This window comes from Clytia hemisphaerica, unplaced genomic scaffold, assembly GCF_902728285.1.
Source record: "Clytia hemisphaerica strain Z4C2 unplaced genomic scaffold, Clytia hemisphaerica genome assembly, whole genome shotgun sequence".
Classification (NCBI taxonomy): Eukaryota; Metazoa; Cnidaria; class Hydrozoa; order Leptothecata; family Clytiidae; genus Clytia; species Clytia hemisphaerica.
The window spans coordinates 611,325-625,189 of record NW_027103512.1 but is presented as its reverse complement, the minus strand read 5'-3'; the positions used below and the strand labels follow the sequence as shown (position 1 = coordinate 625,189).

Below are 13,865 nucleotides of genomic sequence, written 5' to 3'. Positions count from 1 at the left end.
AAAAAAGGCATTTTTCTTGGCAAGAGTTTTGCCAACTCTGATGTCACTGAAAGCCTGAAAATAAGAAGATTAACAGAAAAGAATCAAAATAAAGAGAGAGATATTCCTAGTCCAACGGGGGAGGACATTTCAAGGTATTTTTGTCAACTGGAAACAATTTTTGGTAGATATTTGGACAAACCTAGACTAGCAAGCGTCTGTCTTTCCTTGGACACAGGAACGCGGGAATAGTGTATTCATAATAAAGAGTTCTTATAAAAAACAAAAATTGCCGCGGGAGAGTGGATTGGAAAGATTTGTATTCAGTGAACATATATAGACATAGATCCCATTGCAAGTTTAATCTGCAGCGAAATACAACGACGTCCTTTAAGGAAGAAATTTTGGCGGAAAGAAAATTTGGCGGGTTTGGCGGATTTGGCCAAAATCCGCCAAATTAAGTTCCCGCCAAAATTTATTTTTTCCTTCATCCGCCAAATTAAATTCCCGCCAAATTTAATTCATTTCACGCATTCTTCAAATTCGTCTTATTTAAGCCTTAAAACATGTTTTATTGCTTATTTAATAACGCTTTTGGCCAAAAATATCCTGCAACCGCCAAATTAAATTCCCGTCAAATTTAATTTATCCAGTCATCCACCAAATTAAATTCCCTCTGAAAAAACTTCTACGGCCACCCGCCAAATTAAATTCCCGCCAAAATTTCTTCCTTTAAGGTAGTCTAGGACAAACCCTGCCTGAGTGATCCGGTTAAAATTCTTTAGTAGTGGCAAAAAAAAGGGGTTGAAACCACAGAATCACAAAATCTTCGAAAATTAGATTTGAGTTTAAAATTAATCCCAAGCATAGAAATTACCCTTAAAGTATTGAAGCAGAGGCCCAGGGGTGGGCACTTAGGCAAATTTGGGTACGGGGATGTGCCGCTGGTCGGGTTTCTTTTTTAGGCTCTTAAGATATGGAAATGGGAAAATTTTTCGACTTTTCTTTCTGACAGGGTCTCAAATTCACCGAATATTAAATTTACCGAATATTCATATCTGACAGGGCCACTGTCTAACTCCAGTGGCACGTCCTCGTCGGGCGTCAAGGTCAGTGCACCCCCCAACCCACCGGAGCAGAGGCGTCTCAAATAATGCCACTAAAAAATTATTTTATGGCATATTTTGTTTCGACATTTTTTCCTCGCTGCAAGTATTTAAGGGTTATAGCATATGACGTCATCTTGTGGGTTTGGCTGATGCAAATCAGCAAGTCCTTCTTGTTTACACTGTGATGAGTTCATCTTGAGAGGGGTTTCAAGAGGCTACTTACTTATTCACACCAGAGAAAATTCTTCGTCTAACTTTCTACCAGAAACGTGCTTTTATAAGAAAATTCAAAATTTTTAAAGCCTATTCAGATGTTCTTAACTTTCTGAGTTTTAATAGTTTCTAAGTCATCATTTTGTGAGTAGTTTTATGCAAATCTTCATGAAAAACAACATGAGACTAGGAGAGTTTTAAGTATGTCAGATTTCTATTAAAATACCCGGTCATCAGACGCCATAACAGCGTAAAAGAGGTGTCCGCAATTTAAAGAAATAATCTAGTGAAAGGTTAAGTTAGATTCCGTGGGTTGGCTAGTCTAAATTTCTATGGTATTGCTGGACACTTAATAATTTTTTTAAGTGAACAATTTTTTTAGTTCACCCTGTAGATTTCCTATCGAAATTCTTAGCTATCTTAAAATCCTTTTGACAAAGGATACACACATTAATTTTGTTTATTTGTTGTCTAGTGATGAGTTGTTCCAAGGATTAAGTTATCTTGATGAAGGATGAAGGATGACTCGGAAGATGACGTGTGTAACACTCATTTAATTTCATCCATAACTTTCGATCGATCATGTGATGATTTTTATAAACTTTACACGATAAAACAAGAACAAACAAATAATGGTGTTCTAGTCTTTGTAACCTATTTGGATCCGCCTCAGTGGAAAGTTCTTCTAAATTAACCTTCTTCACGCACACCCATTTCTCACAGACCCATTGGGACCCCTTCCTACTGAAAAAATCGGCCAAAATATTGTCACCAGTGGAAAATTAAACTCTGATTTTTACCCCCGTTGAAAATAATCAGATAAGAAAATCCCCCTTGTAAATAATTTTCCATTCTCAATGAACTTTCTGGCTCAAAAACAATGGAATTCAAATCCCCAGACATAAAAAACGACTTTTGGTCCGTTATCTTTACACCTTCCCCCCACTGACTAAAAAGATCCTACCGGGTTTGTGAAAAAGGGGTGTTCACGTGCGATCAGCAACAATTTGCCTTGTTTAAAGCACTTTTAATGGAACATCTGTACAAAACTAGCGTGTAGTATATGTGAGCGATGTAAAGGATCGCCAATTCATTAGGATATTCCACCAGCACACCCCTTCTCACAGACCCACTGGGAACTCTTCACACTGGAAAGATTGGCCAAAATATCGTCCCCGGTGGAAAATTATACTTTTATTTTTGTCCCCGCTGAAAATAACCAGATAAGCAAATCCCCACTGCAAAATAAAGTTTTGGTACGCTACCCCCCCCTGACTAAAAAGATCCTACCGGGTTTGTGAAAAGGATCACGCGATCAGCAACAATTTCCTTGTTTAAACATGGTTTAAAACACTTTTAATGGAACAACTAGCGTATAGTACATGTGAGTGATTTGAAGGATTGCCAATTCATTAGGATATTCCATTAGCAGCCTACGATTTTGTGAAAGACACATCGCGTGGAGACATTGAATTTCAGTCTATAACTGATAATACACCTCTGTCTCACATATAAAAACTTCTCTTGAAATGCCAATGGGCAGAGAAGATATATTGTTTTAAGGTTAAAAATCCGACGGGAATGGTTTTGAGTGCAATTTTTAAACATTGAATTTCGAATGGGGATGAAATCAAAGTTAATTTTCCAGTGGGGCTGAAATTCCAGGCTATTTTCTCACTGGGGACGAAAATTTTGCCAAATTTTCCAGTGGGGTAGAGTTACATTACTTTTATACTTTATGATCAACATCTACCAGGTCTAAAAATGGCCAAAAAAAATTAAAAGGAAATACCTGTGGTTTTAGAAGATTTTAATAAAGTCATATAATGATTTTTCTTCTTTTTCTTTTAATATCAAATCCCACCTCAAATTAATTACCAACACGCAGACAGTTTAATGAGTGTAATGATAGTCGAATGTTTTGATTGCGTCAATGGAAAAATGTAGCGATAGAGTGTTGTTGATGCATAAAGAGAACACTTTCTCCTTTTCTTTTTCAATTTTATAAGAACAAATATAGCAAAAGATCTTTCAAATGGAAATTTCCAAATTAGTTCACTATTTCTAAGTTGCCGTGTTGGTAATTTTCAGATACTTGGAAAACCGCTCGTAAAATACTCTTTATAATGCGGAACTTACATTACAGTTAATTCCAGCGAAATAGGCTTTCAAAGCTATGATTCGAGTTCAGCGAGAATCAATTGTACATGTTGAGTAAATGTTTTCATGAAAATACGGAGTGTTCTTAAAGTACCATTTAGGACGCGTACAATTCGACTTTTTAAGGGAAATTAGACTTTCAACGAATACGGGAGCGAATTGAATAATAGAGCGTGTTTAGGAGCAGAGTTTTATGCTGATGGCGGCTATCAATAACATCGAATAATGGAGCGTATCGAATAAAATAGAACGTCGAACTAGAGAGCGTCAACTGTATGTGTTTTTAAAACAAAACATTCCTATAACGAAACTGCATAAATTCTCACGACTTTTTTCCTTTCTCTACCCAGTGGAAAACCACAAAAATAAAAACAATGTCACTTTTTGGTACTATCTGATCCGCCAATTACACATTGCACTGTACTGCTTCTAGTTTCAATAATTCTTTTATGAAAGGGTGCTTAGTTTTGAGCATGCGCAAACTCTTTCGTAGAGCGATCTTTTTAAAGAATTTGAAGCGAATTTTCGCAATACATAATACAGGGGCTGGGCGACGGTATTTTTTTTGCCCAGCACATTTAGTCTTGTGTATTAATCTAACCTTGCTCCCGTTGCATATTCCAGGCTTTTTTACGTTACTTATGGCGCTATCAGTTGTAGCATCAAAAAGCTGATAATACGCAGGGAACGAGGTTGGTATTACTCTTACTCCCATATTAAAATATATAGCCCCCCATAGCTAAGTAAGTGATATCGCCAGGGTACTTCACTTAATTCAGCGTCATCAAAGATTATCCAGAAAGCAAAATCAGAAGAAAGCTTTACTTTAGTCTTGTATTAGTCTTTATCCCGCATCAGTAAGATTCTAGCGATTTCATTAGTCAAAAAATATCACGTGGAGGTAGGATATAACCGTATCCTGTCTCCTTCACGTTCTATTGAGAAAAAAGGAGACATTGCATATTGGCAAATGCGTTTTCAAAATAGTGCACCAATAGTACAATCATATAACCACAAAACCTTCAGTCCCCAGTGAGCCAGTAAAGTTGCATGTAAATACGTAAGTGTGTAAATTTTTCTCCGAAATACAACCTGTGGCGACGAGCTGTAAGAATTTTCATCACGCATGCGCCGAGTAAGAGCATGTTTCATCATGCTCTTCACATTAACAACACGTGGTACTGCATTGCATACAGCATTTTCGTGGACCTTTTTACACGGACCTCTTTTCTCGTTAGAGGATAAGTAGAATCCTAGTATGTAGTACAGAAACACGAATACCAGAGTCTATGCAGCAGCAAGTGTACGTAGCTAATCTTCTTTTTAAAACTTTTAAAGTGCGTTGCAACGAGTAAGTATTTTAACGAGTTGGTTAAAGCTAATATTGTATGTTTTGTGTACTTTTTTAGGTACATCCCTCCCCTTTTGTACTGTGAAACTTATTAACTCGATAACCTTCGCAAAGGCCGCCCTTTATTTGCAAAAGCTTCTCTACTCGCGAAATTTGAAACGATGAAATATTCAAGAAAAAATTCGTATTTGATATGACGTCATCGATTCATCCAAAATCAAAACATTAAAAAATATTACGTGAGCCGATATAACAAAAACAATATCAAATAGATGATAGAAACCAGTCTAATTTACGGACCGAATTTTGATTGTTCTCTGAGTTGCAATTAATGACATCATTCTTATGGCACCTGTAAAACGTTTTGATTGGTCGACACAAAAAACTATATTTCGCTGATTAGACCGGCTTCCTTTGAAGTATGGACTTCAGTCGTACCGCCTTGAATACTCGAATAAAGTCGGCGAGTTTTACAGAGAAGGCAAAAAGAGAAATGTCTTTACAAAAAAGCGACAGCAACTTTTATGATTTGAACTTTGCCGCTTAACTAGACAACAACGTATTTGAGGCTCTCTTCCAGCTAGTTTTTGTATATTGTTCATTCTTTGGAAAAATGTAACTTTACTGTACAGACTTTAAATGGCTAATTCTTCTGTATATAGGGTGGTGGTTTTTTAAACTGTATATTTTTGCAAGATAGAAGTTTGTGTGTTTGTTATGAAATCTTGGTCTGATGATGGTTTATTTTCATCCTTTTTAGATATATTTTTATAACATCATATGAATTTAAATGAACTTATAATAACACATAAACATCAAACATCATGCCACAATTACCAACTTCTACGGCAGAGGAATATGGAGCCGAGGATGAAATTAAACAATACACACAGGAGGAAGGGGAAGAGTCTGACAGTTCCACAGTCGATGTAGTCAATGATATTAAAGACGATTTGCTAAATGAAGATGGACGAGAATCGGTATATTAGTTTTTATGTGGTTTTTTGTTTCATTTTCTTGATACGGTTGCTGTTGACTGGTTTTGAAGTAAAATTTGTGTGTGATGCCATAGATGATGGAAGTTATGGAACTTTTGCCAGGCCCAATGTTATGTTGGATTAAAAATTCCAGCATAAATCAGGATCAGGGAAACGTTGGATATTTTTGTTGTCTCCCTCACATCCATATCTATTGAAAAATGGAAGTATTACGATTTATGCTGAAGTTTTTAAGTATCCAATATGACATCACGCCTAGGAAAAAGTCTATTGCTACCGCCAAAACAAGACCTGGAATTTCAGGAAATCCTTTATTCCCTAAATTTTGCTTGAGGGGTACACTTATTCTGATCATCAAACTAAATACTTATTTATGACTATGTCATTTCTACTCGAACTACACTCTCCAGAAACAGAAAAAAAACAGAAGCTGTTAAAAAATTGGCTCTCAAACTTAAATCTCTTGGATAGATCAAATTTTATAGATAGACAAAACCTTCTTTTTGCCAGTACTACCTTTAACCTAAAAAGCAGCAAAAATATATTGGAAAAGTGGAGTCTTAGTTTTAGAGCCGGTACTGTGAAGTCGGGTAACTTGCATCAGTGGAGGGAAACTTGCATACCCCTCAAATGACTGACCAAACAAAGCAGCAAAATTTCAAAACAAATGAACTGCGCAGCTCCGCTCGCATCTCTACTATACCTTTTTTGCTTGAATTGAAACTATTATTCACACAAAATCAAAATATTACGATAAATGAATCCATTACCTTGAAAACTGTAATATGGCAAAACATATCATCCACTTTTTACTCTCTGGTACCTCTCTGGGGGGGGGGGCTGGAATAAAAATATCCTAAATACAGCAGAATTAGGGGGCTAAAGAGGGAACTCTAATAAATATTTTCCCAAAAATTAATAAGCGGTGTGTTGGAATACGCTACAATCAGGGACGAAATACTTGGCACAAAAGGGAAATTCACCGGGGTGTTTTGAAACCACAATCGATTTGTAAGTGCTCTAAAGTAGGTTCGAAGGGTAGAGTTTTAACTCTGAGTTTTAACACTAGACTTAAGACTCAAAAATTGTCCAGTAGGGCTTGAAATATAGCCTAGAAACCAATAAATCCCTCCCAGATGGAAATACTCGATGAAATCAAGTTGAAGGCCTAAAAATTGACATTCTCGCTCGAACTTCAATTTTCGAAAAATTGTAAATTAGCCAAAAGTGCCAATATATTATGACACTGATTGTAGTAGTCATTTATTTTATAAATGACATTCAGTCTAGGCCTAAAATCTACAGCAATGTTTAAGCTTTGACTACACGTTTTTTTTATATAAGGAACTCGAGGCTGAAAATGGTCCAAGAAATAAGGAATTGTTTAGGAACTGCTCAGGCTGAGAATAAGAAAACAAGTTTTAAGGAACAGTAAGAGATGGTTATCCAAACTTAGCAGCTATGTAAATAAGGAACTCAATAAGGAACTTTGAGGCTGAAATTCTCTGTAAAAATAAGGAACTCCAGGCTCAGAGTAAAGTTAAGGTTCCTTATTAAAAAAAAAAACGTGTACACCCTTTTTCTATAAGAACAATTATATAAGAACAGTGAGGCTCAAAATTGCCAAAAATATGAACAATTTAAGAACATTGAGTCTGCACTACTTAATTTCTTTCAGGAAATTTATGGGTCAAATATAAAAAATTGGGTATAAATCCCAATATTCCGCAGTTTCACCCTATCCCTGTAAATAAGAGCAGGATGAAGACAATTTTGAAGCTCAAAGTGCCAAAAAATGAAAAAGCCGAGGCTCCTCAGAAATTCACTTGTTCCAAAGTTTCTTGTTTGCAGCCGGTTAAAAAATAGATGACTAGGAATTTAGGCGCAGGTTTACTCTTTTCACCATTTTTTAAAGAGGCTCTGAGATGAAATTTAATAATAAGTGTTTTTATTCCAAGATAATCCCTGGTTTTGTGTATTACTTCATTCAAATTAAAAGAAGATCAAAGACAACCGACAGTCAAGAGTTATTAATAGCTGTTGTTCTAATTATTTCCTTTTCTTTTATTAACTGTCACTAATTAGGTTATCATCATATAAAGACTTTTTTAGCATTGGAGATGGCTACTAACCTTAAGTTGAACCTTAATATTTTAAAGATGATTTTTGTCCCTTGGGAATTATTACATATTTAATATTTTCCAATGTGTAAACATTTAAATTCTTTTGTATTTTACAGGTGAAGGGAGATGAGCCTTTGTTTCGAACCACATCAAACAGATATAACAAAGATAGTCCAGGTCAGTCTCAATCATTTATTAATGATATTATGTATCTTTCTATATGTGTCCTAAATTCGGCTTTTTTCTTCTCTATATTGAATATGTATTTAAATTTTGCAGACTCATTCACATATTTTAGTTCAATGCTTGTGGTTTTCTCACTAAAGATTTCCTTATTTTCTTTCAATCAGTGATTGCATTATTTTCCTTCTTTGAATGCTGTTTAGTTTCTATTTATATTTCCCTGCCAGTTTTTGAAGATGAATAAATTGTGCAATGTACTCATTTGAGCTGCATAAATTTTTTTCTTTTTTCCTCTTTCCCTTGGTAAACATTTGCCAAATTGTTTTTAAGAAATATTTCAATGCTTACTATATCCCAATTTTTAGGGCAAATGGGAATGTTTTCCATTTCATGATAAATATTTTCTAGGATAAATAGAATAAAAACACAAACATGGTCTATGTTTTTTCTTTTGATGCAAATATTTGTAGAGTCTATACAGCCTCTGTTTATTGCCTGGTTTATCTTTAAAATTTAAAAACAAAAAACCCGCTTTAGGTATAAATTTTTCACATCTTTCATAATTGGTTATTTGAAAATATTTGAATTCCTTTTAATTTTGAGGCCAGCCCACTTTTGACTTACCTTGGGCGCAATTCTTCAAACAAAAGGAATGAAAGTTTAAAAAAATTACAAACAACTCACATCTTTTAGTTGTGTAAAGGCAATATTAATTGCTATGAAATACAAAAAAGTGAATTTAACCAGAAAATTTGCAGAAGCAACATTTTCAAAATTTTCTGAGGCAATTTTGAGTGCAGACAAGAAAGCCTGCTGAAATTGTAATTTTTCAAGCTTAAGCTGATATAAACAAGATGTCATAGCTCACCCCTTTTGTCCCACTCATTTTGACATTTTAATTAAGTGATTCTTGATAGACTGTGTTATCAAAACAATCAGTTTTTAACCCCTCAGTTTCCTGTAAGAACTATATAAATTTAACACAATGTTGCGAAAATTAGTGTACTTTAGTACAATAGTAAATTGTTGTTTTTATGACCATAATATTATAGAGATATCGATAATTCATGTGTTTATTTTGCCTGTGAGATTGAACTTTCTTTATTTCTTATGCAGGATTATATGGAAGGCCAGCACCTGTGATAGTGGGACCACATGTAAGTGTCATTGAATTTTCCGTAAAAAAGTGAAACCATCCTTATGTTCAGTGTGATCTTTTGGTCAATAATACAATGGCATCATTCTATGACATTTTTAGTTTAATCTTCCCACATTTATCTTTTATGCTTCTGTCACTGTATTAATTAGAGTATACTTTTCCTTCCACAGCATAATTACTATGATCAATCAAATGGATATCGAAGCTCAAGTAATCAACAACAACATGGAAATTCATACCAGTCAACAACCCAAATCAGAATGCCAATGTACCAAAGAGGGAGTGGTGATGAAAGATATAGTTATGAGCATGGCTCATGGTATGTTTTCAAATTCATAATATGCATTGCAATGTCTTCTAACATTAATAAACCATAAACCTGACGTAAAATCAGTCAATACGCCACTTGCAACCAGTCAGCTATTGGGTCTGTGATGTAATGTTAGAAAACATTGCAATGCTGTATATCATGAATTGTTTAAAAATATAATTTTAGAGTGACAGGAAAAGTTTTATAAAGCTCCCGTTCTTTCAGAATACAACAAGATTTTAAGTTTTTTATTTTATAACCAGGTATTATGTCAATTAAACATTATTTTGATTTTTCCTTCTTGTTTTTGTTAGGCCATCGCAAGTGCCTGTCCATGGTTATGCTGTAGGATATGGTGCTGGCGGCGTACCGAAAAATTATAATTATCGTTATCCACCACATCCTGGAGTTGCATACTACGCACCAGGGTAAAAATAAATTTAGTCTTTTGTCATCAGTGATTTTTATAATAATCGGGTATAAATAAAAAGTTTGAACTGGTTTGAACCTTCATGCTTTCATATGATGCATTTGATTTAGAGTATGTGATTCTTAACTACCAAATTACTTGTTCAATGCCTTATATTCTTTTCTGAATCTATTTTTTCATAATATGTTGACATGTTTCCCTTTATTTCTTTTTAGACATGGATACCCAGGGATGACAGGAAGACCAGTAAAAGAACCGAAACGACCACACGTCAAAAAACCACTAAACGCTTTCATGTTATTCATGAAAGAGCAACGACCAAAAATTGCAGCTGAATATACATTGAAAGAAAGTGCGGCTATCAATCAAATATTAGGGAAAAGGGTAAGTGATAGATTTTGAAATGAAGATAACAAATTTTAGGCTAGACATCGGACATTGCCCGACCCAAATAGCTTCTTGTCCGACCTGAAAATCATAATTTTTAAGCTAAAGCAACCCTGATCGAACATATTTTCCGACCCACTTGAAATTGTTATTTCGAGCCTTAGACACATGCTGAATTTTGACATACTTGAGTACATAGGCATTAGTGTCAATCCGTATGATCTTAAATACATGTAACATTCTTTTTCAGTGGCATGCATTGGATAAGTCAGAACAAGCAAAATATTATGAATTAGCAAGAAAAGAACGAGCAATACATATGCAATTATATCCTGGTTGGAGTGCCCGTGATAACTACGCTCAACTTGGAAGGAAAAAGAAACGACCAAGAGATAAAAACGAAGGTATTGATTCATCCTTTTTTGGAATCGATCATTTTTTAAATCTTCTTGTCATAAGTATGACATGGTTATCTAAATTTCCAACTATTCTAATGCAAAATGTTTGATTAGCTTTCTTCACAGTTTTCAAAGAAGTCAGAAGGATTTATTTTGTTTGGAGCTGCTACGTGATTGATTATCTTTTATAATACTTTTCTTCTCTTAGAAATGAACCCAAAGAAATGTCGTGCACGTTATGGTTTAGATCGTCAAGAACAATGGTGTAAACCGTGCAGGTCAGCTCATAAACTTTTCATTAATTTCTATGTTTCTTTAAGCTTTTGCTAACTCCCTAGATTTTACAGTGTTCAAAGTTTTTCCGTCTTAGCAAGGTGCAAAGGATTTTCCGTCTCCAAATTCAACAAAATTCTGCAAAACAATGAAGAATATGACCAGATTTGTTGTTTAAAGTCCATTTCCGTCTGTGCTGAAAACTTCGCTTTGACCACCAATTTTACCTCCAAAGCCACTGTAATGACTTTTAGTTACAGAAGAGTTTCATTGTTACACTTTTCCTGAAAAATGGAGTAAGCCTTGATGTTTTATAAAGATATCAGAAAAATTGCACCAATATCATGCTTCGTGATTCCCCGGCAATTTGTCGTTATGAATACCCTGTATCAAATCCTAGAGCTCGATTCTCATCTGATTTCTGTCTGTCTCTTTCTTACAGGAGGAAGAAGAAGTGTATTCGATTCATTGTTGGTGCTGATGGTGAAACTACTGAGGTGCCTGATAAAGAACAACAAACCGAAATAAATTCCGATTCAGATAATGAAAATACCAATGCAGAAAATCGTTCTTCTGCTCCTACTAACAATAATACTACAGACTCTTTAAAAGAAAATTTATCGGAGCGTGTTACTATGGCAACTACAAAAGAAAACAATCAGAATCATCCACATCATCATCAACAACAAAACTCTTTGAATAATAACAATAATAATATTAATATTCTATCCGCTACTACTATGGTTAATGCTGCCGCCCCAGCTGCACCACAATCTTCAAATCCACACGCCCAATCTACACCTTCGACTTACCATCAAATGAAAACTGAAACACCCTTATATGCATCTATAGGTCATAGCTCAACGTACACCTCGAGTGGGAATAACACTATTGGATACTCAGCACCTCAACCTGGATCGCGGTCAGAGACGTCTACTATTGATTCGTCTGTTCTGAAAACAATATCCGCTCCTTGCTCTTAGCTGGTAAACAATAAATTGGTAGAAAACTTTCAATACATACGATCTGCAATATCACGAACTTTTTAACTCTGAATTATCTTTTTCTATGGAGGGACAAACTTTTTAGGAGACAGTTTTTCAATGAAGAACCCTTATCAGCTTTGTGTTTTCTTGACTTGAAGTTTTACGATGAGTGGGAAAGAGACAAACTTATTTTTGAATGATGACCTGATTTGTGTTCATACGTTTTCTTGAAGCAAGGGTCTCAAAGTGTGAATGGGTTTTGTATTTCTACAAGTGTATTTTCGAGGTATCCATCATGAAACTTTTTAAAGTCCTTTCTCCTACGCTTCTCATAACTGTAATTTTTAAAATGCGCAATATTTCATTTTTTATTAATTTTAACTTTTTTTAAAGAAAAGTTTTTTTGTTGTACATAGCAAAGAAGGAAAGAAATTTTAACTTTTTCTTTTCTTCTCTCCTCTTGTAAATATTAGAAAGTCAAAAACAATCGACAGAAAACAGTTTATATGGGAAAACTATATATTAAACTTTCTATGGTTTTAGTTTGTCGTTGGATTGCTCACGTTTAAAGGTTTTGTTTTTAAATAAGAGTGATATCGTTTGCTTCCTCATCAATTTTAATTTACAAGCTTTTTCACATTGGATTGGCACGGATGTGGATCAAGATTGGTCAGAAAGAGGAAAAAAACATTTTTTTGTTTATATCAGCATAATTTAACAATAGGCAGACACTGTCCTGATATGAAATATGTGTCGATATGAAACGGGAACACTTATGTAAAAATAAAACCTTTAAACGGGTGATTTCGGAGATATTTTATCTTTCTATTTAGCTGGTTTTTCAATTTTTAACATGTTTTCTTTTGCACCAATTTGCATACTTTAAACCCCCTTGAACACTATCCTTAGTTGCTATGATCTATGATGAAACATAGTTGGTGAGTTTTCAAAAAGTGCTCTAAAAACAAAAACTTCAATAAAATCATGGGCTATGCACATTATTGATACATCAAAAATAAATCGGAGGGAATACGTAAAGCCTAATAAAAAATCTTTGATGCAATTTTGAGGAGTAAGAAGTAATTTGTCCTGACTAGTCCACATGGTAACTTAAATCACGATTCATTTTCGATGCCACACATTGCCTTAGTTCCCTTCGTATATGATATAGAAACAGAAAAATCAATATTGATCAAAGCACTATATTAAATCAATATTTACAATACGTGAAAATGAACTTTAACGTAATTTACAGACCAGATGGCATACAAGAAGAGAAAATGAGAAGAAAAACATGATTCACGGATAAGAGCAAATTAACGGCTTTTGACGTCATTTCTTGCCTGAATAAACACGTGACGTGTCTAATGACGTTAACTCAAAATTGGATCTTTATTTTCTAGACATTCTTCTTTCTGATAAAAGCCGATCTATCTTTTTGTTACCATGGGAAAAATTTTCACTACTCGATAATAGAAGGTCAACGTGTTCACTTTTAATTTATTATAATAATAACGCTTCCTTATAAACACCAGCAACATGGTTGAAAATAAGCTCTCGCTGAGAACCCTTCCCATTGGAAAAATTGAACAAAATATCGTCCAAAGTGTAAAATTATACAACAGTTTTTGTCCCCGCTGAAAATAATCAGATAAGCAAATCCTCACTGCAAAATATTGTGCTATTTTTTATTTTATTTTTCGTTCCCACTGAATTTTCTGACTTGAAAACAAAAGAATTGATATCCCTAGCCATAATAATATGAAAATATCAATCCCCATCGAGTTTTGGTCCGTTATTTTTATC

At 34.5% G+C, this 13,865-nt stretch overlaps 1 protein-coding gene across 1 annotated transcript; it reads left to right on the top strand.

The window, feature by feature from the left end:
- Positions 1-5,557: 5,557 nt before the first annotated feature.
- LOC136799243 (protein pangolin, isoforms A/H/I/S-like) lies at positions 5,558-12,580 on the top strand. The gene is made up of 9 exons (XM_067055932.1): positions 5,558-5,792; positions 8,050-8,110; positions 9,233-9,273; positions 9,446-9,594; positions 9,900-10,013; positions 10,231-10,399; positions 10,653-10,806; positions 11,009-11,078; positions 11,516-12,580. The coding sequence occupies exons 1-9, from the start codon at positions 5,637-5,639 to the stop codon at positions 12,054-12,056; spliced, it is 1,455 nt and encodes a 484-aa protein (XP_066912033.1). The 5' UTR covers positions 5,558-5,636; the 3' UTR covers positions 12,057-12,580.
- The last annotated feature ends 1,285 nt before the right edge of the window (positions 12,581-13,865 follow it).